Source organism: Drosophila mojavensis, unplaced genomic scaffold (assembly GCF_018153725.1).
Source record: "Drosophila mojavensis isolate 15081-1352.22 unplaced genomic scaffold, ASM1815372v1 contig_80, whole genome shotgun sequence".
Classification (NCBI taxonomy): Eukaryota; Metazoa; Arthropoda; class Insecta; order Diptera; family Drosophilidae; genus Drosophila; species Drosophila mojavensis.
The window spans coordinates 4510657-4537469 of NW_025318906.1; the positions used below are offsets into that span (position 1 = coordinate 4510657).

Below are 26813 nucleotides of genomic sequence, written 5' to 3' on the forward strand. Positions count from 1 at the left end.
CCAAGTTCAAAATCAGAGGTTCAATGTCTGCTGGTTGAGCATTCAGAGGTTCAGTTCATTTACTGCACTTGACGCGTCGAGTTCTGTGTAGCGCAACACGACAAAGTTGGAAAAGTGACAACAACAAAAAAACAAAAGGAAAATTCTTGTGTGTCTCGTTTTGCTGGGCAACTAAATAAAAGGCTATTAAAGTTGGCCAACATGGATTATCGTTTACTGGTGGTAAGTGCGGCAATGTTGTTAAAATGTATACTCGAAATCAAGTTTGTTGCCCAAGTGTTTTGTTTTGCACTGGGTTCTGGCATTTACTGTTAGCATAAATTCTGGAGCAATTGGCTGTTTTTATATAGACATGCTAATGAATTAAAGTGACGGGCCAATCGACCGGAGCTACACACAAAAACACACACACACACACATACACACGCATCGAGTGGCTGTTATTTAAGCCTGGCATAGAGCAACTTTCCCGTTACTTAAACGTATTTAGAACAATTTAATAGCACGCACACCACACACACACATGCACATACATACACAAAGTAGCGACAAATTCTGGCCCCGTTGAGCAGCGGTGCTTTGTATTAAGTCAGCCTTAAATATAGTAATTAGCTGGCCAGCAAAGTCTCTGTCAGTTACAGCTACGGCAGCTGTTGCAGTTAACTCTGGCTCCGAATGCGGCCAGCACTCGAATTGCAATTAGATGGCAGTCAGAGAAAATGCTGCTGTTTGAAAGGCCAATCATCCCAAAAGGGCAAAAGGCGATCCCAATCTCAGTCCCCGAAATAAAGAAACCGAATCAAACTAGTTTTACGCATAACGAGATGGATATCGAAGAGACAAACACAAACTACCACGACAACGGCAACGCATTGCTCATTAGAATAAATACAAATTATAAAAAAGTAAAAAAAAAGAATTCAAAATCAACAACAGACCGTGGCTGACCCAATTTTCGCTCTTTCGGAATGCCGAATTTTGTTTGTGTGGCTGTGAATCATGTCACGAACGAGATGCAAAGCACAAAAGAGCTGAACACCCGCATCCCATACGAAATTGTTGGGCACAGTTGAGTTTCATGAGATTCTCAGAGTGTTGGCCCAAATATGCACACAAAAAATTAAAAAAGAGTGTGAGGGAAAAACAGAGTCACCTACTTGACCCGAAAAGCTTGAGACATTCTGAAACTTTTGATTTCATTCAAACAGAGACGCAGACGAAGAGGAAAATAAAGAAGCTGACAGAATTTCAGGGAAAGTTTTTTTTCCTCAAGTACCCCCACAATGAGATTAAGATGCAAAAGTCACACTCTTGGTCAGTGCCATTCGTTGTTGTTGCTGTTGTTGTTGTTGTTGTTTCAGTTTGTTTATTTTGATGCTGGCGAACAACTTTCGCGCTTTCGCCAAACGTCGGCTGAGAGCGCGTCTTTGTGCCCATTGGGGCATGGCGGAGCACGGAGCCAGGGGCCATGACCAATGCCACAATGCGAGCCATTCAAATAGCAATTAATTTGATTTATACTGTCGCGTTCTTTATGCACATAAAATATATATAAATTACACATTTGATGTCCAAACTCGTTTATCTTTAGAAAATACTTAGCTTTTTGCTGCTCGCTCAGCTGTCGACGGCGCAGTCTGCCCCACAATCGCAAACAGACTACGGCGAGGAGCCGCCGGAGGGCTATTATGCATTTGTGGAGTCTCCGAATGCCGTGCCGCCACGAGTGCGTCCACCGCCGTACACGTTCATCAATGCGGACTGCAAGGATGTGGCCTCCGGCAAGAAATCGGCGGTGTCCGTGCACAATATCTGCGGCGACTTGAATAAGGGACAAATTCCCAAGAATCCGCTGGGTCAGAATGTGCTCGGCGAACCGTATCCCTTGTAAGTGAATGCATATCCTTACACATTCCCACGTAGCATCAATTGGTTTCCCTCTCGCAGCGAACTGATACGCAATCAGACTCTGAAGTTCCTGTCGAAGACGTTGCCCGTGCTTAAGGCGGACGACACGCTGCCCAAGGTGACACAGATCATTCGCGACGAGCCGGTGGATCAGCTGGACAACAACAACATCGATCGGCATTATGCCACCCGCGTCACGCGCAGCTTGCCGGACGGCGTGGTGCCCAATGAGTATAGCTACTTTGATCCCGCTCTAGATGAGGAGGAGCAGCAGCAGAAGAAGCTGCAAGAGCAGCGACGCGCTGCCGAGGAGCGCAAGCCACGCAAGTTCTGCGATGGAGGTGGAGTGTAAGTCCACTTTCTCAAATTGTTAAGCTATACATATATATGGGGCTCATCATATCCGATTCTCGATTTCGTTTACAGCTTCTGCACGCTTTATCGCGCCATTCAGGGCGACACCAGCCCCGCTGTGTCCGCCGCACAGACAGCGGAGCGGCGCGAAGAAGTGGGACCCATACGCTATGAGGGACCGCCCACGCCCTGCCCGGCCAAGGTGGAGTATGCCACGCCCGTGTTCGCCAAGAACTATCAGGGCGCCTGGCGCTATGTGGTGCAGATACCCTATGAGGGCTACTTCACGCAGACTGTGGAGGTGACGCGCTGCATCCAGGCACGCTGCCACTATCTGGATGGCGGCTGTTTGTCATCGCCACGCTGGGTGAGTCTGCTGGTCGCCGAGATTTTCTATCCGAATGCAGAGGACACGGTGCCAAGCAGCAGCACGACGACACAGACTCCATCCGTGCAGGACTTCCAGGCCTATCAGCAGTATCTGCAGAAGCGTGCCGGCGTGGCCACTGCCTCCGATGGCAGCACTGGTGTCCAGGGCGCTGGCGCCCAGAGTGCTCCGGCCGATGCGCACTGCGATGGGCACGATGAGCTGGGCTGCTTCCAGGTGCGGCTCTACTACGACTGGTTCTTGATACCCGGCTCCTGCAAGTGCTGGCGTCCCGACTACTTTGCCAAATACGTGCGCCGAAAGTCTGTCGCCGATTTGTAGGGCAGAATAATCTAGAATAAACTAAACACACATTTAGCATTTAGAGCGTGTGGCATGAAATGCTCATTCTAGCGATCCGATGAACATGGACTGCGCAGAGTTTGCATTTCTTGCAAGCAAATACATGAACATAACTAACATACATACACATAGACACACACTCATGTATGTGTGTGCGTGTGTGCTTAAGTAAGCAATTAGCTATCCTTGACTGAATACGCATTGAATTTCTACTAATAAATATTTCTGCTATAATTGTACCACTGTGATTTTTCTGCTCCAGGGGGGATACAGCTACAACTACAGCTAGGCTATGGCACGCGTTCTGCTCTTGGTATTGGTGTTGTTTGAGAGTGTGTGCATGTGTGTGTGTGTGTGTCTCCCTAAACTAAAATTGAAAACCTGTCCCGCCAGCCACTCAACCAGTTGCGCATGCGTGCGCTTTGCTTAGCGCGGCTTTGCAGTCTGCCCAACCAGTCGGTTGGGTTTGGATGTGTTGCCCGCTCTTCCAGCTGCATTGCATAGCTGCAAAATAAAAGAAAAACTCATTTCAAGTAACGTCAAATTGAGCAAGCCAAACAAAGCCTTGACGAACGGCCTCAAGAGGCTGCCATAGAACCGCATATCCAGTTTCCGCAACCAGCAGCAGAGCAAGTGAGTTATTTAGCCACAAATTGTTTAAATGTTTGTGTATAAACAAAGCTTCGATGATGCCGCTCGTTCGCATCATTGTCTTAGTTCGTTGCCTAAGTCTTTCGTTATGATTATTCAAAAATATGCATTGAGCGCAAAAAGTGTGGGCGAAATCTAAGAAATACATATGTATGTTGATTATTATTTATGCACGCTTTCCATTTTTGTTTTTATTTTAGTCTGTTACTAATTTCTAATTTAGAAGATGTTGTCCAGCAAGAGCGGCAGCCTAAGTTCGCTGGATGCGCTGCCCAAACAATTCGTGTTGTCCATGAAGAAGCTCTTCGACATTCTGGATGATAAGCAGAGCGGCTATGTGCGCTTTGCGGACATTGAGAAGGGCTGGCAGGACGATGGGTCCAAGGGTCTGCCTCAAGGTGTGCTGGATTCGCTGCGTCGCGTGACGCCGCCTAGCGGTCTGTTATCCTTCGAACGTTTCTGTGCGGGACTGAAGCTGTGCCTGTTGCGCAATCAGCAGCAGCAGACGCAGCATTTGCAGCAGCTACAAATCCACGATAAGTTGACCAAGCCGCCGCGTCCGCCGTCAGCGCCACAGCTGCTCGGTCTGGGTCTGGACGGCAGTGCGCCCACAGCAAAGGTGCGTCCACGATCGCAGATCAGTCCAGAGCTGGAGCACGAAATGGATTATGGTACGCCAGCGCCGCCGCCAAAGCCACCGCGTCAATCCGCAGGAGCTACTCCGTTAGCCAAGGCAGACATACGCAATGCGCTGCAGAACTGGCAGCTCAGCCTCATGCACAGCGAGCAGAAGAGCTTGAAGACTGCACGCGAGCAATTCGAGCATCGCGGCTCAGCCGATGGCGGCTCGTCCTCCACCTCGGCAACGGACTATACGATGGGAGCAATGACGCTGGCGCAGCCACCCAAAAAATCGAATAATAAGCGACGAGACTCACGGAGGCACACCTTGCAGCATGGCATTGACTACAATATGCTGAAGCGACTGAAGCATTTGGAGGAGCAGCGAGAGTTGCTGCTCTTCGGCCTGGATGGCGTGGAGAAGGCACGTGATTTCTATATGCAGCAGGTGCTCAATGTCCAGGAGCAGATTAAATACTTTGGGCGTTTAGGCACACGATTTGTAAGTAGCATAACTGTATAGACAGTAATACATATAAATGAGATCTGCTTGCTTCACAGGAGCAATGGTCAGAGCTGCAGCAGGAGAGACTTAACTATCAGCGCGCTCGCGTACTGGAAGCCAATCGCAGCTTGGCCCTGTTGACAGAGACCTGGGAGCATGGTGGCTATCCGCTGCACATCAATCTCGCCTTGCCGCGCAACTCCCTGCAGCACTTCAACTGCAAGTCATACGCCTCCAACGATGCGGAGATCTACGAACAGCACCAGCAGCAACAACAGCACACGCCATTTCACAGCTTGCGAAATATGTCGAACTTTGTGCTGAGCCAGCCTTCACCTGTGAGTCAATCCTCTGCGGGCCTGGGCGATGCGGATGTTGTCTACTAAAATTAATTATGAATAGCAAAAACACTGAAAAGACTTTGTAAATAATTTGCATATGTATTAAAATGCTTAACAAATCATTGGGCACCACTATTGACGAACTATTGAGGATTGGGAAAGCGTCTCATGTATTTGTTTAACTGTTTGTAGTTCAGATTGTTGCCGGGTTGCACAATGCCCTGGTTGACCGTCTGTTTCGCCTCGAACTTGCGATCCATGTAGAATTTGTAGCAATTCTGAAATTGACTAATCTCCTTGTGGCAGTACTTCTCCACGAACTCGTTGTCCTTGAGGCAGGCAAACAGCACACCCATCTCCTGCAGGCAGGCGACATCGGAGCCAGAGTCTGCCTTGCCGCTGACCGTGTTCTTCAGGCGCAGCGGCAGTATCTCCTGAAATGGCACATCCTTCTCGTTTTGTGGCTTGCGCCCACGTGCCGCATAGAGTGCTCCTGGGATACGCATCTGCAAATGAATATATTTAATCACATTTTCTTTCAGCATTTACAATTTTATTTTAATTCACCGTGTTTTTCGCCGTTTGTCTGCCGCTGCAATCAGCTGTTCGCTGTTACGTCAAAAGCGAATGCGCGCGCTTACCAACACAGGGAATAAATAGTAGCTAGTTTCACATTACTCAACACTAGTCCCATGTCACTCTGATCAACTTAAAATTTACACAAATAAAAAAATACATATGGTAGAAATAAACAATACAACAAATCATGGATGCCGTTGATGACAACCACCAGGCGCCGCATCTAGCCGACTTCGCCGGCAACAATGAGGCGGACCGAGAACAGATCGATGCCGCAGCAATTGTGAATGATGCAAAAATCGCAACAACTGGTGCTGGTGTGTGGGAACGTCAGCTCTTTCGGTTTCATCCATACCATGGCTCCAACATACGCTTAGATGACGATGCAACAGTCGCCTTTCGACGCACTAGCTTCGCCGATGCTCTCACCTTCTCCGAGCGACCGCTGGTAAGCATTGTTAATCTCTATGTATCTACATGGGATGTATATGTGTGTGTTTGTGAGTGTAGTATGTGTGTGTGTGCAAGTGTATCAAACCGTGAATGTTAATTGATTAATTCCGTGTAGGCGCCCGGCGAAATATTTCTGGTGGAGATTGAAAAAATCGAACGGGGATGGTCGGGACACATGCGACTGGGCCTGACGGAGCTGACACCAAACGTAATTGGCATGCGGAGCGAAGGATTGCCGCACTTTGCGTTGCCTGACTTGGCCAATTTAGGAAACAGCTGGATATATCCGATCTCAAAATTTGAAATGAATCAACGTCAAGAGCAAGCCGGCGAAAATGTCGATTTTATAGCCAATGAGCCGCCCCAACGTGAGTAAAAGTGAGATCCCCAATAGCCCTGGATCATTGCTCAATTGCTTTAATCCGTAGGTAATCTACTTGGTGATGCAACGCATGTGCGTACGCCGCGTGGCTTACTGCCCAAGAGACTGTTGCGTCCATCGATGGACAATGGAAACTCGGATATACTGCTCACAGACAGAGGCTCGCGCATTGGCATCATGTATGTGCCCACAGAGACCGATGCATCCAAAGGCGAATTACACTTCATTATTAATGGCGTGGACAAGGGCCCAGTGTCAAAGGAAATACCATTAAATAGGTCACCTTTGTACGTTGTTATTGATGTTTATGGCACGACAAAGCAAATACGCATCATACAACTGGAAGGCAGTGAGTAATCAGATTCCATTTATAATTAGATTCGTTCAATTGAAATTGTTACTTTTCTTTTGTTTCTGTAGTACTGTCCTTGCAGAGTGCTTGTCGCAATGTTATACTGGAGCACATCGCAACCGGCTCCATTGCGCGGCTGCCACTGCCCGAGAGCATTAAGCGCTTCTTATTGCGTCGAGATTAGGAACTGAGACAAAGCGCACACACTCACACATAAAAAGAAAAGGAAGCAAAACACACACTTTATGTAATAGAGTGTGTGCTGTTGCTCTGTACTGTTGTGCATCAGCGTGCGTCGTGATAGCCTGTTTACCCATTTATATATATTTTATACGCATATTGTAGACAGTTGAAGTTGAAGCTGTCGTTCATTGACATTTCATTCCTCACATGCGCCGTTGGCGCTCTCGACGTTACTTGCCCGCCCCCCTCAAAAAAAAGGCGGCTCTTGATCGGAGAGGCAAAATAGTTACTGTCATAGTCTGTCATCATCTCCATCTCTAGTTGCATCTCGTCGACGGCGTCGATGGTGGATGTGTCAAGAAATTTGTATTTTCATTCTGTAGATATATCTTATAATATTTTGGTTACGTGATACCAGTTCTTTATATTTATATTTTATATACGTAGATTATGTTTAAAAGCATCACATGAATTTTACTCAATGTTAAAGAACCGCCCCTTCCCCCAGCACCTTTAAATGCGTACATACCTTTAAATATGTACAATTTGCGCTTTGCCTTAAAGTGAAAAGACCAAAAGTTGAAAGTGAAAGACGATTTAAATTCAAAAACCAGCTACTACTAAGCCCTCCCCACCCCCCCTCCATAAAAAAAAGGAAAAGAGAAAGCAAGTAGAAAATCAAACCTATGCACCGATCTGCCTTTAATGCCGTTTCGGTCCACCCCAGGGCGATTTCCGTTTCCGTTATTGTACCTTTAAGAATATTGTTGCTAAATGTAATATAAGATATAATTACAATATTGTAGTATGTAAATGCTATGTAATACTACGACGTAATAGGTTAAGATATAAAAGTGTATGTGCAGTGTATGTAATAAAGACATAAAATAATAGGATTTAATTGTATGTGTATTGATAAAATAAAAATAATGAAAATGATAATTTTTATATAAGTTTACTTACTGAAGGGATGGGTAAATAATCTATCTATACAGGTGCTCGCGGAACAAAAACTTTGTTGCTGAAAAATTGAAAGCACATTCAATGTGAAATCTTTAGTGTCAATCGAAATTCGTTGTATTTTCGAGTTCACAAAAGTATGTTGCTCCCAAATTGGTCTGTATTGACTCGAAATATTCGCATTTGAAAATTTACATTTTAATTTATGCATCCTGCAGTAAATTCCAAGCCCAAGAATGTGCAATCTTTTCTTAACAATCAGACAATGCTTTTACTTTCGATATGCCGAAAAGTATGCTGTCAAATATATTTTTTAGTTTTGCCTGCAAATAAATCGCATTGAAACAGTTACAGTTTACATTTATATAATATAAAAAAAAAAAATAAAACAAAAATAAACGAACAGCTATATCTCGGGTAAATAAAATAATTTATTTACCCAAGATAGTCTAATAAAAGTATTTGTTAAAAACTTATAAACTTGACCAAGGAAACGCCAGCTAATGCCGGCTACTATATAACATATATGGATATTAATAACTGAATCTACTTGGAGCGATTCTCAGCTAGTTTGGCCTTGAAGAGTGCCTTCAGCTCCTCGGCACCCTCCTCGTTGGTGGCCTTGTAGTAGGGCAGCTCCGAAAGTTTCTTTAGCCAGGCGTGCACCTTGGGAAACTTGAACTCATCAATGTGCGCAACATCGTTCACGGATGTCACGGTTGCCACACAGCAAAGGTCGGCAATGGTCAGCTCGTTGCCGCACAAGTATGTCTGATCCTTGAGGAAGCCCTCCAGTATCTCATAGCACTTCTGCACATAGGCTATCTTATCAACGGAACAGTCAGTGGAGCCAGAGAAGATAACTGGTTCATAGAGGAAACGCATACGGGCGAACAGGTGGCCAGAGTCCAGGTGGAGGCGGGCATCTACATTTGCGCGTTTGACCAAGTCCTTGGGGTACAGTGACTCATGTTCCTTGCCGTATTTCTCCACCAAATAGGCGCATATGGCATGCGAGTCTATGATGGTAGCATCGCCATCGATCAATGTGGGAATCGTGTGCTGAGGATTCAATTTCAGAAACTCTGGCGTCAGATGTTCACCTTTCAATAGGTTAATTGGGCTACAAAACAAAGACAATTCATTAATTGGCCAAATGCATTGGGTGTGGGCTGCACTTACCGCAGTTCAAGTTCAAGTCCAATTGCCTTGGCCGTCAGCATGACAGCGCGCGAGGGCGGGCTCAGTGTGGCGTAATAGAGGGCTGGCTTCGACATGGCTCGCGCTGCAAGTCATTTAAATAATATTAGATTAAAACACGCCTATTAATAAACACCTATCATATCTGGTTGTGCGATAAGCTCATCGTATGTTTACTTTACTCACACATCTACACAGACAGTAGTACCTGCCCTATGCCTACAAATACATATGTACATATGTAAAAGACTTGTCTCCGTGAGCCCCCCTACAGCTGATAACACAATATCAGGAGTGCACACAGTGAAAGCTCTGTTTAATGCCCAGCTGCACCGTATAGTCGACCTCTGTGTGCAGGCTGTTTGTTATATATAAATACCTGTACAAAGCTATGTACAGGTATATCGGTGTGGGATCTCACCGGCACTCGCTTCATATACAAGCACTATTATATACAAACATGAATTCGCAGCGCAGCACAAACAATATAAATGTAATTAGTAGGGGAACACACTCACATACACTCACACTAACACTTGTATAGGTATATATAGATGCATATGGAGGGCGATATGACACATTCACAAACTAATAGGAAAAATACTGCCAGATCGCGTCTTGTTTGTTGTTTTAAAGTCACACACATCGACATTGCCGGCAAATCGTTTTTATAGCGCTTTAATGTTTGTGTTTATGTGTGCGTGTGTGTCCGTGTGATTGTCGTGAGAACAGCGCTAATAAACAAGTCGTGTATAATTTCCTATAGAAGTTCCCTCTCAGCATGTTGCTTTTTGGATTGTGCGCATCCAAATCCATTTGCACTAATATACTTACATAATTTCTATTTATTTATATGCTAGACGCAACAAGTTACTTTTCTATGACCGCTCGCGCCGAACTCGGAAATGTGACTGAAAAATCGAAACGTAAAATATACGAGTGGAGAGCGCTCACTGAACGAAACCAGAGAGCGGGAGTAGAACAGTTCGTTAGAGCCAGAGCTCAGAGCGCTGAGCTAGGAGCTCAGATCTCGGATATGATTGTATTAGTGAGCGAGAGGCGTTTAATATATTGCTCTTGGTTTATTCATAGAGTTTTGGTGTACATACATATGCGCAAACGCGTTATTAGAAGCACGTTAACGTGTATGTCGATTACATTTAAACTATTAAATATGATATAATGAATATAATACCAGCATTTTCGGTTTGTTTTAGACAATCAAAGTATCTGCAGTGTAAACACTATGGAATATATATATATATATATATATATATATATATATATATATGTATAGATACACGACTATTGCAATATTGTAGTCACCAAATGACCTATAAGAATTGAAAGCATGCGTATTTTACAGTTTAGAAAGTTGCTTTAAAACGCTGTATAGTATAGCTGTATTAGTTAGTATATAGCCGTTTAATGCGAGCATGCAAATCGCTTATGTCGAGATTGTTCGTATGCAACATCACATTAATAACTGCTTTTGGTTAGCCAAATAATTCAGTTATCGAGTATGCTCCGCTTGAGGGCCTCCTCCAGATCGGCGTCATAGCTCTCGGGCTTCGAATAGTCCGCTGCAAACTTTTCATTATTTTTTTTGGTCAGGGATTCCTGGTTCTTCTTGGTGGTACCGCTGCCACTGCCATTCAGCTTGCCCTTGTTTGCATTGCTGTCGTTGAGCGATTTGCCAAAGTCGTTGGAAAAGTTGTGTACATCGAACGCATCAAACTTAGCAAAATTAGTATCCAACGTGGTTGAGTTTGCAGGCTTAACAGATCCAAAGCTGTCCTCGAAGTTATCATTGAATGCATCAAAGAGCTTGGCGTCCGATTTCTTTGTTGTTGTCGCTGTCGTACTCTGAACAGCGAAAGCATCAAACGCGGACACATTCGAGTTGACCTTAGCATGTTCGTTGTTTTTCGAGCTGATTGAGTTAAAGTTGTTGTCATTGAAATTGTCATTAAATGCATTGAAAAAGGAATCGTTGAGTTTGTTCAGATTTGCTTTGGTGGTTCCCTTCGTCGCTTCGCCAACCTCTGCAGGTTTCTCCAGCGCAAAGTCGTCAAAGTCAGCAAAAGCATCCAGTGCTTTCGGATTCGATGCGGCCGATTTTTGCGAAGGTGCAGGACTGGCATTCAGATTGAATGCATCAAACTGATGCATCAATTCACTGCTGAGGGGTGTGGCCGTCTTTGATTTGTTATTGTTGTTCACGGTCTTCGGGGGGAGCTCATCTGAAAATCAAATGGTATGATTAATGTGGACGAAGTTGATTTATAAACTGCTGCAGCACATACCCTCCGAGCTGAAGTCCTCGGCAAAGTTCTTCTTGCTCGCTCCCCCTGCAGACGTGCTCTCATCATCATCTGCAAAGGGATCTTTGATATTGAAGGGATCCTCATAGCGATAGTCCTTGAAGGGGTCATCGTTAAAGTCGGTTGGCCCTTGTATTATAGGCACTGGAGTGGCAGCCGGCTTGTTGATACTGCTGACATTGCTGCCGCCAAAGGCATCAATAAGACCAGCTAAAGATGCTGAGCCGGTTCCCGTTGTGGCCTGTGTCTGCAGCGGTGTATTGGAACGCGACAAATGTTGGTTATTTGTGCTGACTGCTGTGGGGGCTGATGCGGATGCTAATGCAGATAATAATGTCAATGTTGATGTCGATGCCGATGTCAATGCCGTTGCCGATGCCGATGTCGATGCTGATGCCGATGATGTCGATAGCAGTGTGTGGGTGGAGGCTTGTGGGTGCAGGGTTGGCAGTGTTGGTGTACTAGTGCTGGCTGCCTTACCCTGGCTTTGAGGGTCATCAAACAGCGAGAAGCTATCGAGCAGCGTGGCATTAGGCGCCGGTATGGGCGTGGTGGTGTTTGGATTACCGATTGGAATGTTTTTTAGCTGTGTCAGTGGATGTGGGAAATGAGCAAACAAATCGGTGTGTTTTTGTGAGTAGAAGGAAAAAATAAATACAAATCAAATTAATTTACAAAAAAGAAGAGAGAAAATAAACTATTAAGTCAATGAATTAGACAAACTTTACCAAATATTGGCAAATTAAAACCAAATACCATAAATTATAATAAAATGAAAAACTTTAAACTTTTATATATATATAGTATAATATATATACTCGGGTGTAGCTGCTGTGGAGAAGATAAGTAGGGGAAGGAGACCTGCAGGAAACAAAGCTGATATAACCGGATGCGACAAAAATGTTTCTTTATTCTCTCATTATGGTTATATTTTTGTTTATCATAACTCAATTGTTATATGCATTATTATTATAATTATTATTATTATTAATGATGTCGAACATATTTAGATATTTTTCTTGTTTAATAATGCAAAACTTGATGGTGTTACACGTTAGTTTGGGTACCCATTATATGTATAAGTATTTATGTATTGAACATTAAAATCAATGTACGGGAAGCTTTAGGTTTCGGTATGTGAACAGTTTCGTGGTTGTATATAGTACTAAATATATATATAATTTCCATGTATATATATATATTGTATGCATGTCTCTCAAAACAAATATCGTAACATATTGTACAAACAAGAGTCTGATGTGGGACTAGATTATCTATAATTTATCGTTTACCAATTATCCAGAGTGCATACGAAAAACAATTGTTATTCGATCCTATGGCTCCTACTTCACTTAGTCGATGGCAACGCGTCTTTTAAAAGTATTAACAATTTGATTCTATAATCGGCTGATTCTATATAGCTTTCGGTTGGAATGCAATTCGAGTACACGAGCAATTGATGTAACTTCCATTTGTGGAAAATTATTTAATCAATAGTAAAGCAATCATCTTGGAAGTTACAGGCTAATGAAATTCGAGCATATATGTATGTATATTAATGGTGGATCATAGGCTGTATATATGCAATTAAATATGTGTATGTATGTATGTGTGTGTCTTGTATAATTGCTATAAACTTTAGTATTATATGCAGAAACAACAACAATTTGCATTTAAATTCCTTAATTGAGTTATATATGAATCTATCAATCATTTCGAGACTAGCATTTCATCCAAACTAAACGGTTCGGCGTGCATTTAAGAATTTCTGAAATATGCTCCATAATAGTATGCAATGTATATATGATTATTTGGTCTTTAAACGAAAGCAAATCTCAAGTAAATATGATTTAAATACAATAATGCACAACATTTCATAGTGTGGCGACGTTAGTTAAATTTAAACTTTAAACACTTTGACTACATTAAACACGACATAACTTTACTTTTTGGTTTCGTTTTGTTTTGCTTATGTTTTTGATATATCAATTGATTGATTTCAGATTCGAATTGAATTTAGTACATTTATCTAATTAGGCATGAAAACTGCGAGTATGCTGAACGGCCATGTGTGTAATACAAATACGAATACTCAGCCGGATCGAACTCTGATATATGGGTCCTATATGCAATGTCTATATAGTATACGCAATTAGGTTTTGTACGCTTCAAATTTGTTGCTAGGCTCAACTGCTGACTGAGTTTGTGTCTATCTGTGTGTGTCGTGTTAATATTATATTATATATATATATATATAAACTGTATACATATATATTTATATGAATTTATTGAAATATGATTATTATTAAGATGTTCACTGAAAATAGAGAATTGCAAGAGATGAAAGCAAATAGTTAGTTTCGTACGGGCAGCAGAGTTAAGGCAATGTGTTTAAGGATCGAATATGTACCTCTTGCATTTGCATTATTGCCCAAATCAATAAGCAATATAACTATTGTCAAATTACTAAATTAAAATTTCTACTTAAACCAAAAATAAAATGTTCGAGTGCAGAATGTTTTTTATTTGTTAAGGGGTTTCGTTTAGGTGAATCAAAGAATAAGTTAACACAACTACAAATAATTGAAGGGTGGGTTAGTGATAATAATTAATAACGAAAATAATCGAATCGTAGTAAAATATTAATATATATATGCATACATAATGCCATGTTAATGCAAACAAAAACTTAACATTGTGTGAAAACAATTTCAACTATTTAACAAATTAATAATTGCGGCGGTGCGATGTGCATGCATTACCACCGATCCCAACGTACATTAAACTTGCTACCAACCTTATTGTCAAAATCGTCAAAGTCAGCAAATCCTCCGCCTCCACCGCCGCCGCCAGCGCCAAAGCCGCCGGTAGGCTATAAATTTGAGAGTATTTGTTAGTCTGTCAAATAAATTACTATATTACTTAAATTAATTTACCTGTGCTGCGCGTGGTGGAGCTGGTCGAGGTGGTGGAACCTTGGATTTCTTTGGTGGTAAAGCTGGACTAGGTGATTCTGGTCGGGGTGGCGGGCCAGAACGTTGCGCATTGGGACTAAGCACCTGACCCTGACCCGTGGGCGCGTGCAGCGCCGCAAACGGATCACTGCCAAAATCATCTTTGCCAGGCTGCGTATACAATAAATATTTTTAATCTAATCTTACAAATTAGCATGAAGAGCTCACCTCTGGCGTTATGGCATTTGATTTGTTTGCACCGAACGCATCGCCACCAAATGGATCGCGTTGCGTTTGTCCAAATCCGCTGGCGCTGCTCTGGCCAAATGCATCGAAGCCACTGTCAAAGCCAGAGCTCATATTGAAGCTGTCATCAAAGCCGCCGATAGCCGGCGTGGCTTTGCTGCTAGCCTGCCCGCTGAAGGGATCGTTGTCGAAGCCATTGGTAGCATTGTTAGCAGCACCGCTGTTGTTCTCCTGGAATGGATCATCTTTGGGCATTTCAACTTCTTTCTGCAATACTTTGCGGGCATCATCAAAGTCTGGCTCAATTTTCAACTGATATTCCGAGACAAGTTCAGCATTTTGATTCTCCATGGCAGCGCGACAAATTAGCAATGCATCCGTCATCTGTCGCTGCGTTTCCATCAGCTGGGTGACCATCGAGCGCACCTAAAATCAACAATACATTGGTTAAAGCTGCAAATATACACAAATTTTAAGAGTCTATTTATAAATAATTACAGAACTAATCTGCAGCTGTGTATTCTGCAGATGTTTTGTTAGCTTCGATAGCTCTCGATTGTTGTTGTCGTATTCCTTTTGTAGTGCTGATTCCTCATCCTTGAGTTTCTGCAGCTCCGAGCGCTTGGCATTCAATTCGCCCTCCTGTTCGTTGATGGTCTCTTCTTGCTTGTGACACTGATCCCGTATCTTGGTCACCTACAATCAGAACAATCATAGGTTAAATATAATGCCATTGCTCTTCATTTCTTGTAAGATAAAAATAAATTAAACATAAACACAGAAACATAACACACAAACATAAAGCACAAACGATAATAAATAAACAAACCTGATTTCTGGTGCGGGTTATGTCAAGACTTACAGAGGCCAACACGGCCAGATTTTGGGTAACCTTAACGTTACGTATGGTAATATAATGTTTTAAGTGCATTCACCAGTTTAGTATGTATAATTTGGGTAAAATAATTGCGTACCAATTTGTGTTAACAGTGGAGGAACATAAATAATAAAGAAAAGGGAAATGGAAATCATTCAAATTAAACCCAATGAAAATCAAAGTCACATATTAAGGAAAGCAGTTAAACCCAATATTCAAGCTATTTAAGATCAATTTCAGATCATGCAACGATAACTACTTGAGCCTGCAGATCATCGAGACGTTTTTGTGCCTCGCCACGTTGATTCTCCAACTGCTTTAGCGTAGCCGTCAAGGTATCCAATTCGCTCTGCAACAAATCGAATTTCATTATAAGAAGCTCTATATATACATACGTATGTGGTGTTCTATGAGTTACCGACCTGTAGGCTTCGCACTTCACCATTCTTGATACGCACATCGGCCTCTTTTTGTGCGATTTCCGTTTCTAGGGCACGCCGCTCGCGTGCCAGTTCTTCGATCTCTTTGGATATCATCTCCAACTCGGGGTTTGAGTATGTCGGCTTTGTCTCCTGCGGCTGCACTTCCACACCAGACACAATTGAACGCATTGACGGTGGCACCATATTAGCCGTTAGCACTTGAGGCGGATCAACGCCTCGCTGTTTACGCTCCACAAGCCACATGGCCAATGCGAATTGCTCCACGGTCAGCTTGCCCGATTGATTGGTGTCGCACAGTGCCCTTTTAAAGAAATAATGGATAAATGTATTAATTTGAGATCTTTTAGAAATTACATTGCGCTGCTTACCAAATGTCTGCGAGAGTGCGTTGTGGTATACCCGATTTAATGAATATGTCTTTCACTTCGAGTCCAGAAACCAAGCCATCCTTGTCCAAATCGGATTGTCGGAATATTTCCTCAAATCTTAGTAGTTCGACTGGACTGACCACCCAATCAGCGTTGGCCGTCACCGACGGTGGTGCTCCAATGGGTATTAGTGGATCAGTTTGTATCAGTGGCTGTACGCTAACTGCTCCCACTGGTGGAATGCGTGTCATGGGCGGCACAGCAACGGGCAATGGTGGTATAGCTGCCGGCGGCGCAATATCTTTAGGAAAGTTGGCCACAAAGCCACCATCGCCAAAGCCCTCACCACTGGGCGCGCGTGGCATTGGAGCATTAACTCCAGCAACAGCTGGTGGCGGTGGCATCGCAGGCTTGGGTGCCTTTCGAAGTTCTGGTGGCAACACACTGGGCACTGTGCGCTTCTGGAGTGTCTGATAAACGAGATGCATTGCGACAATAAACTCGTGCTTATCCAAATTGCCATCCTTGTCCTGATCAGCAAGATCCCAGATAGTGCCCAGTATGCTCATGGGCAGCTTAGAATCCATCAACACTCCTTTTACTTTGTTGCCCGGTAGCATGCCGTTCTGCGGATTTAGCGATTCAAACAGTTGCTCATACTTGAGTCGATCGATGACACTGATACTCCAGTCCCCACTTGGGGCACCTGCACCGGCAACTGGCACCGTCTGTATGCGAGTAGGTAGGGCCTTTGGTATTTCACCCTGGAAAGCATGTGACACAGATTAGGTATTGGTTTTTCTTCGCTGGCAGTTGTGTAACAATTTTACCACTTTCGGTGGATTCACCGTATCCATGTAGATGTTGTTCATATTGGCCACCTGGCCCGCCTGAGAGAGTGACACTAGTTTGAGAGCAACAAAAAATCCTGGCTTGTCCAGGAAACCCTTGCCATTCGGATCGGATAGATCCCATATGCGGCTGAGCACCACATCGCTTAAGCCTGACTTCTTCAAGAACTTAGCGGCCGTCATGGCCTCAATGGCACCAGTGCCCTTTGGGTCAATCTATAAAAATAAAAATTGGGCACAAGCGCGCAAAAAAATCAATAAGGGGGTTGTTAGTCACCCGCCGCACACAAATTCCAGCGTACGATTCGTCGTTACCTGTTTGTAGTACGCCTCATAGACGAGGTTGTGCTTGCCGCACACTTTAGTAAAATCCAAATTCATATTGCCACCGATTTGTGTATATTGTGTGCACACTTCGATCTCAAATAGTATGCAGAAAAGCCACGGAATTTGCCTCTCTGCCTCTGCGTTGTTTTAAGCGTAAGCGCTGTTATCACTATCACAAAATCGATTTTTTTCTCTCTTATTGGCGTAAGGGTAAGCGAGGGCGGAACTCGCTTTTATAATGTGTGTGCGGTTGTACGGTGGCCACGCTCCTTAATTTTTAAGCGCCGCGAGTTGCACGTACAACTTGAACAGTTATAGTGTTGCAATTGAGCACATTACGGCTTCAATTTTATTACACACATGAAATTTAATTTTTTGCTTTTGCCTTTTTCAGCATCGGCCTCTAACTAGTGTTGGGCAGCGTCTCTACACCATTAGGCAACTCGTTTACTAACCCTGATACCAGGGCTGCAAGCCATACAGTTTGAGGCGAATTGCATTAAATAAAAATACAAGCCTAACGAACCAAATATTTAAAAATACATTTCGGGAAAAATATGTTTTCAAGATTTTATAGATTTAATTATATATATTAATCGTTTTTGTGTTTAACTTGTTAACTACTAGGTGCAGTCATCTACAAATACATATATAGGTATACATAATTAAAGTAATCGTATTCGACAGTTAGTTGCTCCGCATTGACAATAAAGCACTTTGCCAGGTACCACGCCCACCTCGTAGTTGTAATTCCAAGTCAGTTCGGTGCCGGAGCGTATGTGGTTGGCCGAGAAGAAAGCCACCCAGGGAAAACGTAGATCGTGCGTGTCCACGAACACGTTCTGCACAAACAAATTTGGCGCACACGAATGCTGCAAACGAATTAAATATGCGTTTAGTTAAAGATTATGGCAGCGAGCGTTACGCATGCACTCACATTAAAGTAGCGCCCCAAATTGCCAGTTGTTTTGGCATCCATTATGTAGGGTGCCTCATCTCTGCCAAAGAGTCGACGCACCGAGTTCTCTCGTACTGTTTCGTCCAGGTCTGCATTCGGGTTGAAGTTAATCACAGCCCTCTCCTGTGAGTCCTGCTCCGTGGATTGGGTGGAGTGGCTGCGGGAGACTCGTAGTTTATCCTTTTTGCGAGGTTGATAATACTTAGCGGGCATGAAATCCGCATCATCCTCAGGATCTGGCACATAAGTGTCTTCTTCCTCTTCCGCCGGTGAGTGCTCAACATCCGATTCGTAGCCCTCTTTCAACTGCTCGGCCACCTCAATGTAGTCCAAATCGGCAAAATACTCGTCACCAGCATCCAAGCCACCTTCGTTGGCCATAGTTTCGGTTAGCAAGTGACCGGCATAAATGCAAATGAATGCACCTTTCGGTATATCGTTGACGCACCGTAGACCCCAGCCTCGATTCGAGGTCTTGAACACCTGCAGCTTCATTTCTAGCGAATGTTGGACCACACGGTTTAAGCAGTTCTTTTTGCATTTACAACGCGAGTTACATTCATAAATTCCAGTGGGCACATGCTCGTGCAGACGTTTGTATTGATAGCCAATCTCTTCGATCGGCTTGTTGGGATTGCAGTAGCGGACCCCCGCAATTGTCAGCTGCCAGCAGGCGCATTTTGATTTGTCCTGAAAGGAAGGCAATTAGTTGGTTTCTGGGAAGGCAGCTCAGGCCTACTTACCGAGCAATCATCCTCACAATCGCAGCCCACCAGGAACTCCTCGTCGAGATTAAGATGCACGCCCTCTGTCGGTATGCGCTGTTTGGCATAAGTACATGGCGGTGGCAATGTGTTGTCATAATAGTTAACGAGTGGTATGGCCATTTTTTCTTGACCCTTCGAAATGTCTGCTTCTTTAACAATTGTGGGATCTATGGAGTACTCCGCCAAACAACGTAGATCAGGTGTAAAATCAAAGTTTTCCACGTTTAGTACATTATCGGTGGCACGCAGATATTTGTGCACTTCGGCCAGATTACGAAAACTCTTGCCACAAGGCCCGCGATAGACCACATTGCGCTTGGCCTTCTGCTTAAATACTAAACGTTCCCAACCAGAGAGCAATGGCTTGGCCAACGGACTGTAGCTATCCAGGCGATGAACGATCTTGAACAGACAGGCCGGCGTACATTCATGTGGCGTATACATCTTAGGTGGCAGATTGCGTTTGGCCGTGAAATACACGACGTGACCCTTGGGCCGATTTTCGTCATCCACATAGATGGTCGAGTTGTTCAAATGTCGAACAGTATTCCGGGCTGCAGCTGCAGCAGCAGCATTGGAAGCACTCGCTGCAGAAGATGACGATGATGACATATTTACGTTCTGTGGTGCGGAGCTGCTCTTCCGGGCAATGGCGCGCATTTGCTGATTAACCTGTCTGCTGCTTGTCTCCATTTCCTTGGTGTAGCGTATGAAGGGCTCGGTGCGCTTAATAGAGAATCGACAATATTAATAGTTAATATGAGTAGCAGTCTTTAATATATAGGGAAACTCACGCGTGGAACACGATGCTGTTGCATGGCATTGGCGCTATTTAAGGCGTTTTGCGTTTCTTTGAAGACAGGGCCTAGACGTAGCGAACCGCGATAGATCCACTCAGTATGATTCTTGTCATCGTCGAACTGCATCTGCACCAGACTACAATCAATGTCAATCACTCGCGCATACAACCAGGTGCCATTGGATTCAGTGTTCATATTCTGGCCACGGGTGCACTGCACCATAGGTCTATCGACAGAATATTTCTCCACATATTTTTGTATAAAGTCACGTGAGCCTGGATGCACATCCTCCCACACTTTTTCTGACGCCATGCAAACCAAGCGCACATCGTTATGCTGCACATACTGTGTGTAGCCGTCATCGTAGAATATTAGATATCTAAAGCGATTGGCCTGCTTCAAGGGTTCCGCTATGATGCCCGGATAGAATGCGCTGGGAACGACACCTTTTTCTTTGCCGCGCGACAAAGTGCTGCCATTGAAGTAGGCTATAACACGAGTGCCTGTTGACAAATGAAAGTGAATATTAGAAAGTCTCAGATATAATATATATATAGGTATCTCACCTATCGTTAGGCGTACTGGGGGCGGCTCAAAGTAGGCCAAATGTTTAGCCGTTACCGTTTTAACCATTTGATATGGCGTATTTAGATATTTAATCTTATAGCTTTTAATGACGTTGCCGCCCACCGTAGAGCTCTCCGTGAACTCAATCACTTTGACTGAGACCCAACTGGCAATTGCTTTGTTCTTCACAGCGTAGTAGGTCTCGTTCAGCTGAATGGGTGGACGTTCTATCTCACCAGCGGGTGGCACTTGCTGCAAAATATAATGCATATATATAGAAATGAATATTTAATTATTTCTTTCTTGTACTCACTACATAATCGTTCATGTTGTGGTACAGGTCAAGCGGCGGCAAATGCTTGTGAACCACTTGACATGAACTGTACAGAGCAAAGTGCATCTTGTCTGCCATATTTTGCAACTTGCAAAGCTCGTCATTGACCATCTCGATTTCCTGGCCTATGCGCTGCGATTTTGCCTGAAGTATGCTCTTCGACCAAGCCATTTGGTCGTCCAGGTCCACTCTATTTATAACAGTTTTTATTGCATCCTCTAACTCGTTCTCAATTAGCTGCAAATCATTTGCTGAGAACTCGGGCTTGCCTGCGCTTGGAATATAAGATATCAGCTTTTTTTATAAAGATATATGTTCACACTTACTCTGCTCATCATCGTCTTCCTCCTCATCACTACTGTCAAGTGCTACAAAGTCCGCATGATTCTGGTTGAAGGTACGCAACAGCAGTGGTTGCTTGGCCACTAAGTGACCCGCATAGTCCTAAATAATTCAGTATATATTAGATATTTCGTTTCACATTTATGTTGGACTACCCACCTCATACATGTCCATGGCTGTGTCATAGCAACCCATGCATATGTACTGTCTCTTATGGGCTTTCCTAGGCACCTTGTAGTAGTTGAGAGCTGCCAAGCTAGCGCGCACGTATTGCTTGTGCAGCTTTTCGCAATTGCAGTTGATGCAATCCTTCTTGTAGTAGATTTCGTTATCCGCCTCATAGTCAACGGATTCTTTCGAGTCACCCTCGGGTTTTGTTTCTTTATAATCCTCTTCGCGTAGCTTGACTAAAATGCTACTTTCGACTTCTTGACTAGGCTCTGTTTCCATGGGCTCATTTTCAAGGGATTCCTTTTGTGCATTGCTTGATTCATCGGGTTGCTGTGGCTCCTCAGCAACTTTCATTAATAGGGGTTCTTCTTCTACATTTGTGCTTTTTGTTGACATAGCTGAATCGAACTTAGCGCCTACTATTGTGGCATCTTCTGTATTTGTTTTTGATTCTGTGATGTGCTCGGTGATAATTTGCTTATCTTCACTTTCCTCTTTGTCTTTGTCATCTTTGTCAGGATTACTATTTGCACTCTCTTTATCGTCCGTTTTGGAATCGGTTTCCCCCTCATTGTTGCCTTCCGTATTCCTCGGACTGCTAATCAGCTCAATGCTGCTGTCGCTATCCGACTTACTGTCTTTTATATTATCTGTTTCGGATGGTTCTTTTAATGCGGGACTTTCAATTAATTCAATGCTGCTATCCAAGTCATCTTCGGTCGACTTAGGTGCATCAGTAGAATCTATTAGAGGGCCAACGCATTCCTTAACTGCATCACTTTCGTCAGTTGAGCCTTTGGTATTTTTATCTGCGGCTTCCAACTGCTCGGAAATTGGGCTACTGATTAGTTCAATGCTGCTATCCAAATCAGTTTCAATCGGTTTGGTCGAATCAAGCTCCATGATTGACGATTCTTCTGTTTTTTCTGATGTAATTTCGGCAATGTTCTTGTCCTGTTCAGTAGCTTCTGACTTCTCCGATTCCCTAGATTCGGAGGTCGCCTTCGATGGCTCATCGTGATCATCTTCATCCAAAGACATTTTCTCTTCGCCTTCTGCCTTTTCCCCTTGCTCTGCTTTTGCATCTTTCGCTGTGCTTGCCTTTCCAGCCGGCAAAGCCGTTGCCTCAATCGAAGGATCATCTGCTGCTGCATCGTCGTTTTCTGAACAGTCTGCTGCTGCAGCCTTCGATTCCATGCTGTATTTTACAGTTATACAACTTTTGTTTATCCAACACAAAAGTTTGTAAAGTTGTTTAAACAATTTTGCAAAAAAGAGCAAGAGCAGCAATTGCAACAGTGCTGCACAATTCTTACCCTTACTTTTTAGGGTGTTTACCAGCACTACTCAAGCAAAAAGAAGCATGATATACCATTCACAATAATTCAAATAACTTGCGCTCGAAAATTTAAACAAATCATTTTTTCAGATGTTCATGGCATTTATTTCGTTTTCATATTCGTTTCGGCTAATCTACTGTTGGATAATGACGGGCTTGTAGCCGTTCTCATCAGCGGTGTAGGTGACCTTGATGACCTTGCCTTCCTTCGACACGTATTCGTATGATCCTTTAACAAGAATGGTGTGGGGGTCCTTCAAAACGCCATCCTGTTGGATATTGCTGCCATCAGAAGTAGCCCATTCGTATTTGAAGCTATCGGGATTCACTTCGTTATACTCCTTGACAGTAACTGGAACATCGGCGAAAGCAAGAGCCAAGAAGCAAGCGAAGACTATCTGCAGACATTTTAATTATGTATTATAACAAAATTTCTAATTATCATCAATATTGATACTAACCACGAATTTCATGTTGAAGGATATTTTGTTGTCGGTTAGCAGACTGCGAAACAGAACTAATGAAAGCTACGATCCCGCTACGTCTTTATATACATCCGAAAGTCAGATGACATTTAGCAACTTGCCTAACAACTTGCATAAATTAAAATAAACTTGATCTGTTTTAATTAGCTAAAAATTTTCGGTGCAGCCAGTTAGAGAATATTTCCTATGCAATTGAGTTATTTATCTTCTTGCCATATAGAATAGCTAAATGTTTTGTCCCCTATCAGAGAAGAAATCATTTAAATTAAATTTCTTCCTTCTTTAATTTTATTAAAAAAAAAAAAAAATTAAAATTAAAATAAAATAAACACCAAATATTTAATGGCTTGATCAGTTAATTACATATATATTAATATCACTTTAACAATGAATAAGTTATTAATTATCAAAAACCCTAATTAAATCATGTTAATATTTGCATAATGTTTATATAACTCAACCGGTTTTTTTTTATCAATTCTTTCATTTTACAAATGCACTGGACATATTAGACAGCTCAGTATCAGGTTTGAAATAAATAAAATATATTTAACAAGGTACTAATATGTTTAAGAACAAAATATATATGAAAACCACATCAGCGCCAATTGTGATAACACATGATAAAACAAGTTTATTAAATTAAGATCAAAAAATTTTAAGTTCCCGCGATTATTTTCTTTTTGTATGCTTCAAGAAGAAGAGGAAGCATGTAAATTAGCCATTCACAGGGAATGCTAACGTTTCACACGTGCTGAAGTTGTTTTAGTGTTCTTGAGAATTGTTTTTGTTTAATAAAAACATAGCGCAATGGCCGGTAATGACGGCGACTCCGAATCTGGCAGTGATTACGACGTGGAGGTGCATGTAAAGCCCAAGAGAGTCCGGCGGACAGTCAATGATGACTCCGCTGATCTGTTGGGGAATTTCGATGACGAGAAACGTAAGGAGATTTTCGAGGGTACTTATGTGGACAAAGAGACTACAAAAAATCCAAGCGATTCGGAAAGTAGCGATGATGACGAAGCTAAACTAGATGAGGAGAATGACGAAAATGTGGATCAAGCCGTCAATGGTGCAGGAGCCGAGAGTGAGGCCTCCGAGTCAGCGGAAGAACCCCATGAGGATGGGCATATAAGCACGGCTCAATTAAATAGCTTGCTTCGTGGTGCAGCTAAGGTGAACAGACACGTACTCTATGTAACAAATCTGAACTTTGAAACGACCAAGGACGACCTGGAGTCGCACTTTTCAGTGGCTGGTGCAGTCAAATCCATACGCATCCCTAAAAAGCGTCGTGGAGGCTTTGCCTTTGTGGAAATGGAAGACTTAATGGGTTTCAAGCAAGGTTTTCGATTGCACAATACAGAGCTGCAGGGAAGAAAAATCAAGGTGCAAATATCGGAGGCAGGCAAAAAGAAGTCAGCCAACAAGAAGAACATTATCAAACAGAAGAATCGCAAGCTGGCCGAGATGCGTAACGAGCAGAAGACATTCACAAAGAGTGGAAAGTTCTACGACAAGGATCTGAAGAAAGAAAAGGCTAAGGATTTGTTGGCGCGCAAGCGCTGGCGCAAGCCCAAGCCAAAAATGTAAATACTTAGTTGAAGACTCGTAATTAAAATATTATAACTTAATTATTAAATAATTATTCAACAATTGTGTACATTCCTCACTATTGCCAACGCACTATGTAAAAGTTGCGCTTACCAACGCGCAATAAGGATACGCCATTACGGAGTATGTGAATGCCGGTTGTTATAACTTCTGCAATGTTCTGCACACGTTTTTGGTTAATGTAGAAGCCCCCAGCACTGATGATACGAACGGCATCAGCTAGAAGACAATAATTTAGTTACATAAACTTGCATTTTATGTTCTCAATTAACTTACATTCTGTTGGGAAGCACTTCGCTTTCATGGCCAGTTGTAGTATGGACATGCCCGGTTCGGTCAGTAAATCAACGACAGTAGCTCCCTGAAATGTTTGTTTGATTTCCTCATAGTTCAACTCGGCCAGGCCGTCCACGTTGCCCTTGTAGAGCGCATTGGTAACGCGCTCTGCTTGCTTTAATCCATGCTCTGTGGGAGAAAAATGATATTAGAGATATATAAAAAAGGCAAATCTACTTATATTTACCGCCATGAACCAGCAAGGTGACATCTTCAGCCAGCAGGGTCTGGGCTTTACGTTTCTCTGGCTCTTTGGCATGCTCGCGCATGAGCTGGTCGACCTCTGCCAGTGGTATGAAGGTGAATAGTTTCAAGAGCTTCTCCACCTCGGAGTCGGGCATACGCAAAAAGAATTGATACAGTGCAAAAGGCGATGTCTTACTTTCATCTAGCCATACTGCATTCCCCGCAGATTTGCCGAACTTATCCCCCTCCTCATTCGTAACTATGGGCAGGGTCAAGCCAAAGACTTCGCGATTGCGCTCCACACGGCTTATCAATTCGTGACCTGTCATTAGATTGCCCATTTGATCGGAGCCGCCCATCTGGAAGCAACAGTTGTGCTTACGCAGTAAATGTAGCCAATCGTAGGCCTGGAAGATTTGATACGTAAACTCCGTGAAGCTCATCCCATCCTCCGATTCCAAACGCGTTTGGACGGAGGATCGCGACAGCATTGATCCCATGCGAAAATGTCGACCCATGTTGGCAATGAAGTCGATCAGATTAAGATTTGCATACCACTCAGCATTGTTAACAATTCTATTCAATTATTATATATATTATATTATTAAAAAATTGAATTTTTAAATAAGAATATGTTACTCACGTAAGTGGCGCCAGTTGAGACTTGTTGTTTCGTGTATCCCAAAGGCAATCCTCATGGTTTTTGAATACTCTACGCAACTGTCCCTCAATGGCTTGCAAATTTGTTTCTATCACAGACTGCCCCAGCTGATTACGCTCCGTTTTACGTCCACTCGGATCACCAATAAGACCAGTGGCTCCTCCAACAAGCGCAATCGGTTTGTGACCGGCTCGCTGGCAGTGCAAGAGTCCCATAATCACGAGCAAGTTTCCAACATGCAGGCTGTCTGCAGTGGGATCAAACCCAGCATAAATGCTTTGTGATGATTTCGTGAAGAGCTGCTTTATCCTTGGTCTATAACAAAACAAATTTTCATACAATATTTCAGCATTTGAAAATCAACATTTTAACTTACGCTGCTGTGTCCGGGAAAATGCTCTGAAAGAAGCCTCGATCTGACAGCTCCAGCAGGTTTTTGTGTGTGAAATTACGCTTAAAATTGCAGCAGCTGCTGTGCAGCGGCTGTAGCATACGGAGTTTTAATGAGAACATTATGCAAAACTTATCATTGATATAAAGTAATGTTGCACCAGCAAATGGAACTTGAGGTTATGCGGAATGTTTGGCTACTCACAGCTACAGCTGATTGGCAACAGCTGTTGCACTGTTGCTTTGAGTTA

At 43.2% G+C, this 26813-nt stretch overlaps 10 protein-coding genes across 13 annotated transcripts; 4 read left to right on the forward strand and 6 right to left on the reverse strand.

Moving 5' to 3' along the window:
- Positions 1 to 51: 51 nt before the first annotated feature.
- On the forward strand, positions 52 to 3231 carry LOC6578698. The gene is made up of 4 exons (XM_002004570.3): positions 52 to 222; positions 1592 to 1887; positions 1948 to 2256; positions 2335 to 3231. The coding sequence occupies exons 1-4, from the start codon at positions 202 to 204 to the stop codon at positions 2969 to 2971; spliced, it is 1263 nt and encodes a 420-aa protein (XP_002004606.1). The 5' UTR covers positions 52 to 201; the 3' UTR covers positions 2972 to 3231.
- Positions 3232 to 3329: 98 nt separating this feature from the next.
- Positions 3330 to 5232, forward strand: LOC6578699 (suppressor APC domain-containing protein 2). The gene is made up of 4 exons (XM_002004571.4): positions 3330 to 3625; positions 3844 to 4144; positions 4247 to 4766; positions 4826 to 5232. The coding sequence occupies exons 2-4, from the start codon at positions 3870 to 3872 to the stop codon at positions 5153 to 5155; spliced, it is 1125 nt and encodes a 374-aa protein (XP_002004607.2). The 5' UTR covers positions 3330 to 3625; positions 3844 to 3869; the 3' UTR covers positions 5156 to 5232.
- Positions 5190 to 5783, reverse strand: LOC6578700. Its single transcript, XM_002004572.4, has 2 exons — positions 5678 to 5783; positions 5190 to 5616 (listed from the first exon to the last, which is right to left on the reverse strand). The coding sequence occupies exon 2, from the start codon at positions 5614 to 5616 to the stop codon at positions 5254 to 5256; it is 363 nt and encodes a 120-aa protein (XP_002004608.1). The 5' UTR covers positions 5678 to 5783; the 3' UTR covers positions 5190 to 5253.
- Positions 5784 to 5876: 93 nt separating this feature from the next.
- LOC6578701 (neuralized-like protein 2) lies at positions 5877 to 7522 on the forward strand. Its single transcript, XM_002004573.4, has 4 exons — positions 5877 to 6137; positions 6258 to 6510; positions 6571 to 6873; positions 6945 to 7522. Exons 1-4 carry the CDS (start codon positions 5877 to 5879, stop codon positions 7058 to 7060), a joined length of 933 nt encoding a protein of 310 aa, XP_002004609.1. The 3' UTR covers positions 7061 to 7522.
- Positions 7523 to 8432: 910 nt separating this feature from the next.
- LOC6578702 (glutathione S-transferase 1) lies at positions 8433 to 10155 on the reverse strand. Of its 2 annotated transcripts, none has more exons than XM_002004574.4 (3): positions 10054 to 10155; positions 9202 to 9304; positions 8433 to 9142 (listed from the first exon to the last, which is right to left on the reverse strand). In XM_002004574.4, the coding sequence occupies exons 2-3, from the start codon at positions 9294 to 9296 to the stop codon at positions 8566 to 8568; spliced, it is 672 nt and encodes a 223-aa protein (XP_002004610.1). In that variant the 5' UTR covers positions 9297 to 9304; positions 10054 to 10155; the 3' UTR covers positions 8433 to 8565. The 2 variants fall into 2 exon arrangements, with proteins under 2 accessions (XP_002004610.1, XP_043866649.1); XM_044010714.1 differs by having other exon boundaries at positions 9202 to 9314; positions 10054 to 10132.
- A 126-nt stretch (positions 10156 to 10281) lies between these two features.
- On the reverse strand, positions 10282 to 18039 carry LOC6578703 (epidermal growth factor receptor substrate 15-like 1). Of its 3 annotated transcripts, XM_002004575.4 has the most exons (12): positions 17598 to 18039; positions 17262 to 17498; positions 16432 to 17195; positions 16043 to 16364; positions 15880 to 15969; positions 15573 to 15635; positions 15242 to 15439; positions 14726 to 15169; positions 14480 to 14668; positions 14341 to 14415; positions 11526 to 12129; positions 10282 to 11462 (listed from the first exon to the last, which is right to left on the reverse strand). In XM_002004575.4, the coding sequence occupies exons 1-12, from the start codon at positions 17661 to 17663 to the stop codon at positions 10729 to 10731; spliced, it is 3786 nt and encodes a 1261-aa protein (XP_002004611.2). In that variant the 5' UTR covers positions 17664 to 18039; the 3' UTR covers positions 10282 to 10728. The 3 variants fall into 3 exon arrangements, with proteins under 3 accessions (XP_002004611.2, XP_015018774.1, XP_032585532.1); XM_015163288.3 differs by lacking the exon at positions 15573 to 15635 and having other exon boundaries at positions 17598 to 18038; XM_032729641.2 differs by lacking the exon at positions 10282 to 11462 and having other exon boundaries at positions 12107 to 13860; positions 17598 to 18038.
- Positions 18040 to 18165: 126 nt separating this feature from the next.
- Positions 18166 to 22865, reverse strand: LOC6578704 (histone-lysine N-methyltransferase eggless). The gene is made up of 8 exons (XM_002004576.4): positions 21537 to 22865; positions 21362 to 21479; positions 21015 to 21304; positions 20701 to 20953; positions 20129 to 20637; positions 19311 to 20060; positions 18547 to 19257; positions 18166 to 18481 (listed from the first exon to the last, which is right to left on the reverse strand). The coding sequence occupies exons 1-8, from the start codon at positions 22743 to 22745 to the stop codon at positions 18275 to 18277; spliced, it is 4047 nt and encodes a 1348-aa protein (XP_002004612.2). The 5' UTR covers positions 22746 to 22865; the 3' UTR covers positions 18166 to 18274.
- A 103-nt stretch (positions 22866 to 22968) lies between these two features.
- Positions 22969 to 23458, reverse strand: LOC6578706 (larval cuticle protein 9). The gene is made up of 2 exons (XM_002004578.4): positions 23349 to 23458; positions 22969 to 23285 (listed from the first exon to the last, which is right to left on the reverse strand). The coding sequence occupies exons 1-2, from the start codon at positions 23358 to 23360 to the stop codon at positions 23022 to 23024; spliced, it is 276 nt and encodes a 91-aa protein (XP_002004614.1). The 5' UTR covers positions 23361 to 23458; the 3' UTR covers positions 22969 to 23021.
- A 619-nt stretch (positions 23459 to 24077) lies between these two features.
- Positions 24078 to 25009, forward strand: LOC6578707 (uncharacterized RNA-binding protein C365.04c). Its single transcript, XM_002004579.4, has one exon. The coding sequence runs from the start codon at positions 24183 to 24185 to the stop codon at positions 24966 to 24968; it is 786 nt and encodes a 261-aa protein (XP_002004615.1). The 5' UTR covers positions 24078 to 24182; the 3' UTR covers positions 24969 to 25009.
- Positions 24991 to 26777, reverse strand: LOC6578708 (tyrosine--tRNA ligase, mitochondrial). The gene is made up of 5 exons (XM_002004580.4): positions 26549 to 26777; positions 26155 to 26487; positions 25513 to 26087; positions 25266 to 25454; positions 24991 to 25208 (listed from the first exon to the last, which is right to left on the reverse strand). The coding sequence occupies exons 1-5, from the start codon at positions 26683 to 26685 to the stop codon at positions 25048 to 25050; spliced, it is 1395 nt and encodes a 464-aa protein (XP_002004616.1). The 5' UTR covers positions 26686 to 26777; the 3' UTR covers positions 24991 to 25047.
- Positions 26778 to 26813: the final 36 nt, after the last annotated feature.

Bases quoted from the DNA above. Each gene is read 5' to 3' on its own strand.
- LOC6578698 (XM_002004570.3), top strand. From the start codon at position 202: ATGGATTATCGTTTACTGGTG. The intron at 223-1,591 runs GTAAGTGCGGCA...GTTTATCTTTAG, and splicing joins TGGATTATCGTTTACTGGTG to AAAATACTTAGCTTTTTGCT. The intron at 1,888-1,947 runs GTAAGTGAATGC...TCCCTCTCGCAG, and splicing joins CTCGGCGAACCGTATCCCTT to CGAACTGATACGCAATCAGA.
- LOC6578699 (XM_002004571.4), top strand. From the start codon at position 3,870: ATGTTGTCCAGCAAGAGCGGCAGCCTAAGTTCGCTGGATGCGCTGCCC. The intron at 4,145-4,246 runs GCAGACGCAGCA...TCTGGACGGCAG, and splicing joins CTGTTGCGCAATCAGCAGCA to TGCGCCCACAGCAAAGGTGC. The intron at 4,767-4,825 runs GTAAGTAGCATA...CTTGCTTCACAG, and splicing joins GGCGTTTAGGCACACGATTT to GAGCAATGGTCAGAGCTGCA.
- LOC6578700 (XM_002004572.4), bottom strand. From the start codon at position 5,616: ATGCGTATCCCAGGAGCACTCTATGCGGCACGTGGGCGCAAGCCACAA.
- LOC6578701 (XM_002004573.4), top strand. From the start codon at position 5,877: ATGGATGCCGTTGATGACAACCACCAGGCGCCGCATCTAGCCGACTTC. The intron at 6,511-6,570 runs GTGAGTAAAAGT...TTTAATCCGTAG, and splicing joins AGCCAATGAGCCGCCCCAAC to GTAATCTACTTGGTGATGCA. The intron at 6,874-6,944 runs GTGAGTAATCAG...TTGTTTCTGTAG, and splicing joins CATCATACAACTGGAAGGCA to TACTGTCCTTGCAGAGTGCT.
- LOC6578702 (XM_002004574.4), bottom strand. From the start codon at position 9,296: ATGTCGAAGCCAGCCCTCTATTACGCCACACTGAGCCCGCCCTCGCGC. The intron at 9,143-9,201 runs GTAAGTGCAGCC...TTTGTTTTGTAG, and splicing joins GGACTTGAACTTGAACTGCG to CCCAATTAACCTATTGAAAG.
- LOC6578703 (XM_002004575.4), bottom strand. From the start codon at position 17,663: ATGAATTTGGATTTTACTAAAGTGTGCGGCAAGCACAACCTCGTCTAT. The intron at 14,416-14,479 runs GTAAATTAATTT...TCAAATTTATAG, and splicing joins CTCCACCACGCGCAGCACAG to CCTACCGGCGGCTTTGGCGC. The intron at 12,130-14,340 runs GTTGGTAGCAAG...CCACTGACACAG, and splicing joins TTGACGATTTTGACAATAAG to CTAAAAAACATTCCAATCGG.
- LOC6578704 (XM_002004576.4), bottom strand. From the start codon at position 22,745: ATGGAATCGAAGGCTGCAGCAGCAGACTGTTCAGAAAACGACGATGCA. The intron at 20,638-20,700 runs GTGAGATACCTA...ATTTGTCAACAG, and splicing joins CCCAGTACGCCTAACGATAG to GCACTCGTGTTATAGCCTAC. The intron at 19,258-19,310 runs GTAAGTAGGCCT...CCTTCCTTTCAG, and splicing joins ATTGTGAGGATGATTGCTCG to GACAAATCAAAATGCGCCTG.
- LOC6578707 (XM_002004579.4), top strand. From the start codon at position 24,183: ATGGCCGGTAATGACGGCGACTCCGAATCTGGCAGTGATTACGACGTG.
- LOC6578708 (XM_002004580.4), bottom strand. From the start codon at position 26,685: ATGTTCTCATTAAAACTCCGTATGCTACAGCCGCTGCACAGCAGCTGC. The intron at 26,088-26,154 runs GTGAGTAACATA...ATAATTGAATAG, and splicing joins TCTCAACTGGCGCCACTTAC to AATTGTTAACAATGCTGAGT. The intron at 25,209-25,265 runs GTAAGTTAATTG...ATTGTCTTCTAG, and splicing joins GAAGTGCTTCCCAACAGAAT to CTGATGCCGTTCGTATCATC.